At 43.6% G+C, this 8582-nt stretch overlaps 1 protein-coding gene across 1 annotated transcript; it reads left to right on the top strand.

The window, feature by feature from the left end:
• The first annotated feature begins 4163 nt into the window (after positions 1–4163).
• Positions 4164–4795, top strand: LOC103132137 (excitatory amino acid transporter 3-like). The gene is made up of 3 exons (XM_016667171.1): positions 4164–4174; positions 4403–4525; positions 4597–4795. Exons 1-3 carry the CDS (start codon positions 4164–4166, stop codon positions 4793–4795), a joined length of 333 nt encoding a protein of 110 aa, XP_016522657.1.
• The last annotated feature ends 3787 nt before the right edge of the window (positions 4796–8582 follow it).

The raw sequence follows: 8582 nt of genomic DNA, 5'->3' as shown, positions 1-8582 counted from the left end.
GTAGCATTTCGCTGCGACGCGCACAATGTTGGAGGCATCGCGTGGCTCAAACATCTTGATGTCGTCCAAAAAAGATGATATGAACTTGTTGGTTCCCCTGTCCATTGTCGTGGCTGATATTTTTTTAAAATCTGGCATAAATGCTACACTAATCGACTCAGAAATACTCTGCAGAGAGTCAGTCGAAACGAAAGACGCCATGTTTACATAGAAACTAAGCTCCGAGGCTTTGTTTGTGAGACATGCAGCCACATGGGACTTTAGGGGGCGTTTCTGGGCGGAGCTTGGTAAGGTCCATGAAATGAGAACTTTTAACTCTGACGCATTCGCACGTTCATTGACTCAGATGTTTAATTTTGAGAAAGAAACTGGCTTTTGCAGATAATCCAAGGTGTTTTGCCGTTTGTAGAAATTGTTTTGAGAAACGCGCCAAAGCAACTAAGAAAGTCTAACATCTACAAGTTCAGTTTTTTGTGACTCTCCTTTGACTCACATAGGAACATGATTCCGGAGAACTTTCCTGAAGTTTTCCATGAGCAGGTATGTTTTTATTCAGAAGTACAGCTCACTGTGTAAATTCCCATGTTGAGTTTGGAAAGTTTCTACAGTTTATTTATTTTCCTCACAGTACAAGACTAAGATTGTTTATATTAAAAGAGAAGAACCTGTCCACACCTGTCAGGTGAGTATTTTCTTTCTGATATTTGTTCTTTTTCTATAACACCTTCCAAAAGTCTTCACAGCCCTTGAGCTTTTTCACATGTTAATTTACATCCACAAACTTGAATGTATTTTGTTTAGATTTGAAGTAATCAAAAAACACAAGAGCACTTGATTGTGAACAGGAAGAAAAAGGGATGGCTTTAAAACCTTCCAAATTAAAACCTTAAATGAAAGGTGGTGTTTGTGTTCAGCCCACCTCTCTGGCAGCATACCTAGGTGGGCCCCATATGGGGAGGAGGGCAGACAATATGGGTCCCATCACGGCAGGCCCACATGGGTTTGCTCGTGTCGGGCCACAGCCTACATGGGCCCTACATGTTGGGCCCATGTATAACTTATAATAAATTAGGCTGTGGAAACTGCGGACAAACCTATATGGGACCCATATTGTCTGCCCTCCTTCTCCCCATATGGGACCCACCTGGCAGGGCAGTTGTGCCTTTCTGGAGTTGTCATTGGGTGGGGGCAGGGCCGGCCCAAGGCATAAGCAAACTAAGCAGCCGCTTAGGGCCCCAGGGTCACTAAGGGGCCTCCTCAGTGGAGCTGATTTTTTTTTTGTAATAATTTCTATGTCATATCAAAAACACAATTACAATATGTGATTTGTTTTTACAATAATATATATTTGATAATGTATGTCGAAATTATTTTATTGATAAAAAGAAAACTAATAAATTGCTCTTGATGCCCCTTGGTGGCCGCGGTAGGTACCGCACGCTTTGCCGGCAACATGAGCTGCTGTGCAATGTGCAGAGCATCCAAACGTCCAAAGCTGATTGGCCGTTGGTTGTTAGTCAGACGTTGATTTTCCGTTGACAGCTGGCTCTCACTACTATATAGTTTTAAAAATAATGACGTCCGGTACCGCTTCGATGGCGCCCTCAGTGTAATGCGAACACAACAGGGCTGGAACCGTTCAGTACCGTTCCTTGCAGTGCGAAAGCGCCTAAAATGTGTCCTGAGGCAGTTCGGGGTTGCGTTCCGAAAAGAACCCATAATAGGCGAAATCCGTGAAGTAGTTACCCTTATTTTTTACAGTTATTACACAGCATAATTAAATAATCTACATTGAAACCAAAGAACAAAACCCGTTTTCAGCTCAGCGGATGTGCATCAATCGGGCCTTAATGTGATCCGGAATCGTGTCATTAAAGCGTCTCCTCCAACCTGCCCGCCAGATTCACAGCTGGATCTACGGTAGAGCGACGGATCTCGTCAAACTTCTCCAATTAAAATAGTTTGAGGGCTCAGAATTAGCCCAGTGCCAGTCCACATTCTCAGGTGGTATAAATACATTTTTAACTATTACACCTAACAGAAACAAGGGTTCGCTGTAAATAATGGCTTTTCTATTGAATTTGTTTCTTCCCATCTCACAATCTGGACTGGTTCTTTTCCAAAATAAGTTTTTTATAAGATAAATCAAAATAAAATACATTGCAGTTGAGGATTTTAATGTGACTTATTACGGAAAAGTGATATTTATTGTCCAATAATAATGAACTTCTACAATATTGCTCTGAGTGTAAGAGCCAGCATATTTATGTTTTTTTGCTGTTTTTTTGCACAGAATCACATTGAGATGAAACTGATAGGCAGTTATGTTACTGGACCCAACATGATAGGACTGATCAACTGGTCTTTTGCCTTCAGCATCTTGTTAAACATGTGGGGAAGCCAGGCCCAAGTCACTGTGGAGGTCATTCAAAGCCTCAACAATGACAAAAACCATATTCCACCGGATCCTGCGGTAAAATCAAACACTACATAATTTCACTCTTTTACCAAATTAGATCCATTTTTAATATGAATATTCCCTTATTTACTTCTGGTCAAACACAAGAGGAAGTCACACTGTACCACTGAAATGTCATTTCAGTTCTTGTATTTACGGCAAGAATAACTGTCAACTTTCTTAACAAAATTAGTAAAGCAAAAGATTTTAAACACTTATTTTTTTTAACCTTCTTACTGGTTTATTTCAGGTACTTGCCAATAGGAGTGTTGTTCCTGGTTGCATACCAGGTGCTGGAGATTGAGGACTGGGGCGCCATCATTAAACTTGGAAAGCTTTCAGGGCTGGTTCTTCTGGGGTATGTACACCTCCTCTGTCTCAGCTTTATTGGCGTTAGTCATTGTATGCCCGACATCTCCGTCATACTCTGAGAAGGAGATGCCGGGCCTCATAGCGGCCCGGCATCCCGGTCGCCTCCAGCTCTGGGATTGGGATGCAGGATCCGACCCCTCAGCTGAGACAGAAGGTCCTTCCGGTGGGGAAGAGGCATTGGAGAGCTGCAACAGAGCCTGTGCAGCAGTGGAAACCAGGTTCTCGCCGGCCACAAGGGGGCCACTAGAAGGACCTGATGCCCCTCCTGAAGGACTCTCAGGAGCGTTGGGCCTATCAGGGGAAGTGGCGGAAAAGCATAGAGCAGCACTCTTGGCCAATCGTGTGCCAGTGCATCCTGACCCAGAGGACTGGCACTGTCTGCCAGGGAGAACCAAAGCGGGCAATGTGTTGTCTCCCGGGACGCAAACAAGTCCACAGCCGCTATGCCGTATTTCTCCCAAATGACCCCCACTACCTCCGGGTGGAGCCTCCACTCCCCTGGTGGTGGGCGTCCCCGAGACAGAATATGCAGGGACAAGGGCAGAACAGAACAATTAGGGCAGGCCGTATCAGTCAAGGCCTCCCTCAGGTGATCTGGCCCCAAACAAGAGGGACAAAGGTCATGCCCATCCTCCAACTGGAGAGGGGCCAAACAGTCTCTGCAGCCTGGCATGTCCAGCATCTCACGCTCACAAGACAAGGTCAGGTCGAGCTGAAATCGCCACTCTTGACACTTAGCGTAATGGACTAGGGAACCCGGTCGAGCAGAAAACGCCACCAGGGGTTCCAAGGAGAGAAAATAGCTGGAAGGAGCACTACGACACCGTAGCACGGTTGCAATATCGTATGAGGCAAGCCGAACACGGCTGCACGTTAACAAAAGCAAGCCCGAAAACGGCTGCGATTAAACAAATATAGGCAAGCCGAACACGGCGGCACAATAAAGGGAAAGCAATCCCGCTGCAATACAATAACTAAGGCAATCCGAACGCGGGTGCCACAATTACGAGCCGATACAGCTAAGCAACAAGCCGGTCGGAGTTGGCCAACGCCGTACCACCAGCAACAGAAAAATCGACGTGGGAGCTGACGCCGCCACTCCCGTCGATTAAAGAGAAAAAACAACTTACCAATCGAAGAACAAAGTTGTATCAATGAAGAGCTTGCGCAGCCTCTGGAGGGCGAGAAAATCCCCACAGCTCCGACCGCAGTCTCGAGGCTACCAGCGACAAGCAATAATCAAATTCTTACCACCTATCAACCTGCATGCCAGAAGATGAAAAGGGACTGAGCTGTCATTGTCACGTGACTATATAGACTTACCGGTGTCACCATGGGTCACACGTGACCATGTTGGTATAAGATTCTCGACCTGTGCATGCGCAAGTGATCATTCAGTGCTTTAAGCACCGCCTCTGGCGGTCAGTAGGGATGAAATAGAACTGATTTTACTGAGATTTCTTCCTAACACACCAAGGTGTCTGGTATTACCATGACAAAATATATAAAAGTATCAAAGTTAAAGGCCAATATATTTTGTAACACTAAGCATGACTTTCTTGTCTCTTTCAGGCTTGTAATCCATCCCTTCTTTGTTCTTCCTGGGGTTTATTTCATAATCCTCAGACAGAACCCTTTTGTCATCTTCAAGAAGACCTCAGAGGCATTGCTGACAGCACTTATTACTGCATCCAGGTGAGATGTAGCACTTTTCTAGTTTCCACATAAGAACGGTGCACCAATAAAGAATGTGCTTTCTGCCAAAGCGCCACCACTCTGCCCATCACCCTTCAATGCTGTGAGGAGAAGGTGAAGGTCAATAAGAAACTCCTGCACCTCATGCTGCCCATCGCCGCCATCATCAACAAGAACGGGACCGCTCTCTATGAAGTGATCGCCGTCGTCTTTATAGCCCAGAAAAATGACATCACGCTGGATGTCAGCCAGATAATCTCCATTGGGTAAGCCGCTTCCTAGAAGTGCCTTAAATTAAGAAAAAATGCAGTCGAATAATTTTTTTTCTTAAAAGAACCAAGTAACTATGTTACCTTTAGTTGTTATAAAAATGCAGTCTATATCAAATATAAATTACTTGGAAACTGAAATCTCCAAAAATTATACACTTTGAAACTGCCTTCAGAAAGTCATCAGAACAACGCTCCTCTATTAACCTTTTAACTAAGTTTCTACTTGTGTTGAACTCAGAAGTAGCTCATATACCGAGTTCAGGAAATGCACAGTTCCACATGTTTGCTAATTGCTGCTGGCTAGTCTGAATGAGCTGAGTGTAAGAGTTGTGGGAGAGGGGTGCTCTGTGAGGCGGAAACTCAGAACCTTGTAAACTGCAGCTCCAAGTTTCCCAGCTGCCACTTTCAGAGATTTGTCTGAAAGTGCCAATCAGTCCACAGAAGCACAGCTGAGTGGTTGTCATGGGAGATTAAAGGATTTCTCAAAAAATGCATCAAAGAATGCGACACTCCAGGTATGTTTTTGATGATGTAAGCTCAAAAATGTAAATTTTACATAATAAAATTAAAGAGAAAAGGCTTGTGTGTTGTACCTTAGACAAAAATGCTCATGAAGGCTGTGCTTGGTTTGCAGCTTGACTGTTTCCATCGTCAGCTTTGGAACTGCAGGGCTCCCAGTAATGAGAGCTATGACCACCATCCTGGTTCTGACATCTCTAGGACTGCCTGCAGAGGAAGCCTACATTCTGCTGGTGGTGGGATGGCTTCTGTAAGTTCAACTTGATGCTCACAGCCTGCTATTTGTGTTTCAAAATTACTTTGAAGCATCACTGAAATGATAAAACCACTTACATGATTTAAACAGCTTTTTATAATAAATTGTCTTGTGATGTAATCAGGATAAATCAAACCCTATACAACTAGGCTGAGTACACAGATGGAGAGAAAGTTCTGAGCGATTCTTTGCAAAGATTTGAGGATTTTCTGAAGAATCTAGATGGAGTGATGAAGAGGAGGGAGCTGGTTCTGAAGAACTGCGACCCTATTTTTGAGCCAGGTAGTTCAGGAAGCAGGGATGACTCCAACTCTCTATGAAGTGATCACTGTGATTTCTGGGGAGGAAGGATCTGAGCTGGACGTCTGTCTCCTCCAAATCACTGAATCGTAGTAAACAGATATAGTAGTTATTCATATTTAAATGTAGTTAAATTCGGAGACTTTGGGCTGAATGGCAGTGGAGTAAGTTGTGTCTTGGTGTGCTCCTGCCAGGTTAGCTATTTTTTTTTCCCGATTATTTCCTGGCACTTTTTCTCAACTTCGACCTCAAACGATAAGTAATCTTTACGCTGGACAGTGTCTTTTTTGTTTGGACACTAAAATACCGCCAAAGCCCGTTAAAGGAGGAAATTCGATTCAATCGCACCTGCGGCCTGCTCCTCGTGGTGAGGCCCCGGCAAGCCACGGGGCCTCACCACGGCCATAACTTGGGAGAAAATGCTAATAAAAGCTCATATTATTGCACCGCCTACGGTAGTGCACTAACTCCAGGAAAAAAGATTATTAAACTTAATGTAATAGCACCGCCTGCGGCAGTGCACCTACTGAACAGGATTACTGGGGCTTTTATTTTGAAAATTTTCATGAGTGTCATTTGAAATGGCCACACTAATTCCATGTGTAATAGTGATCGGGTTAAATCAGTTATATGATGCTCAAAGCACAAGTAGTTTATAATACCAGCCAACTCCTCCTCTATAGTAACAGACAGTTTCGCCATGTTGTAGTTCTGACATGCTGCTCAGACTTATTTAACTGAGTCTTGGCCACAGATAGAACTACAGTTATGGCAGTTATGGCTGCTGGTTTGTAGTCCAAACCAGCAGCTCTGCCTTTCTGTGTATTCTGTTGCTATAGCGATGAATCCCCAGCCAAATGCTGTGTGTGTGAGACAGAAAGCTGGGGAAGGATTTCTATCTTTGAGACACCCATGAAATGCTAATGTTCTCACTATCCTGAGAAAAAAAAAAAACATAAAAAAAGATTGATATTATTGCACCGCGAGTTTTAGTTTGAAACTTTCAGTAAACGTCATTTTCATAACCACACTAATCCAATGTGTAACAGTGGTTTGGTTAATCCACCTGTATAATGCCCAAAACAGCAAGTAGTTCTAACTGCCAGCTGAGGCCTCCTCTGTAATAATTGAGTGTTCCGCCATGTTTAGGACTACAGTCTTTGGCTGTGTCCAAATTCAGGGTCTGCATCCTTCGAAGGACTGGTCTACGTAGGACGGGTCCTTCGAAGGCCGGGAATAAACTAAGTCTGGAAGAAAAATATCTGTGGATTCGGACAGGTGTAGCCTTCACCAACTGTCCCCGCCCCCACCTCAGCGTAACTCATGTTGCCAAGCAACCGTGACAGCGCGAAGCAGAGAGGAGAAAAACCAACGGAGCCGAAGTTTGTTTTTCAGTCATGTATTACTGATTTCTATATTATTCTTCACCTTTTATAGTAAAGGATGTTCCATAGTAAAAAGGAAATCTCTTAGTTTGATTCTAAAATGTTCAAATGTGAACTGCACTTTTCTACAAGAAATACAAATTATTCATTAAAATACTCTCCACGTCGCAGATAGGACATTACGGTTAAATAAACATATTATATTTGAAGGCTTAACTTTAATTAATCAATCAAACCGATGTGCCTCTGCTTTGAAATACTTTATAAACCAAACATTTTTCAACCAGACCTGTCTGAATAATATCGGTGTTTAACTCCCATTCATTGGGGAAAGCTAGCGGGAGTTTTTATAACAATGTGCCAGGAGTTAGGCGTTTTCTCTCGGTATACTGAACCTGGAGCTCCCGGCCAGCTGACAGCTGAGCTGGCTGTTAACGCAGCGGTAGCAGACAGGTCCGAAAATGTCAGAGCAATATTGCAATTAGGTGATGTATTGATGAACCGAGCAGATATTTGAGATTTACACACTTACATTCTCGCCTACAAACGTTGTACTAAATCACGTTGTGTCATTTAAAGTGTTATCAGGCTAAATAATTATTCGCTATTCACCGCCATTGACGCTCTGCCTGAACGCCCAGTTGGAACCCGCAATGAATTATGGGATATCGTGGGCCGTGAAGGATACACCGGACCCATCCTTCAAATCTGGGGAAAAGAAGGACGCATTTGAAGGAGTCTTTGAATTCGGACAGGCCTTGTCGCCACACTATGACGTAATCGGCCTACAAATCCGTCCTTCGAAGGATGCAGACCCTGAATAGGGTATATGCCACGGACTTCCGTTTTAGCACTTCCGCATTTTTTTTCCACATAGCCTGCTTCTGGTGCACAGGTCACTCTGTGTTAGAGATGGAGTTTTTCACTTGGTCCTTGCTGGGTTTGTCCACAGTAACCGTTAACCATTTTAAAAACAAAAAGCAGCAGGAGGATGTAACTTCATAACCTCATTTTCTAAGCAGAATCTCAGAGGGAAAAAAAGAGAAATTACATTGTATAACGCAAGAACAGATTATAGCAGTCAAGTGGAAAAATTCACTCTAACGTGGATAATAATTATGAAACAACAAAGGTAGATAATCATATTCGGGATTCGGGAAATACGTGATTTGCACCATTTGTTCTGTGGGTTTTTTATGTGGGTCGGTGCCACTTAAACGGCTGTAAAGCGAAGGTTTTGGACCTTAATCTGACTGACTTCTTGTGTGGTTTGGAGCGTTGCTGCTCTTGGCTGTTTTTAAATTACCGTGCTCGGTTTTAAATTA

This window comes from Poecilia formosa, unplaced genomic scaffold (assembly GCF_000485575.1).
Source record: "Poecilia formosa unplaced genomic scaffold, Poecilia_formosa-5.1.2 Scaffold932, whole genome shotgun sequence".
Classification (NCBI taxonomy): domain Eukaryota; kingdom Metazoa; phylum Chordata; class Actinopteri; order Cyprinodontiformes; family Poeciliidae; genus Poecilia; species Poecilia formosa.
The sequence above is the reverse complement of the archived record's forward strand: the minus strand, read 5'-3'. Positions and strand labels throughout refer to the sequence as shown.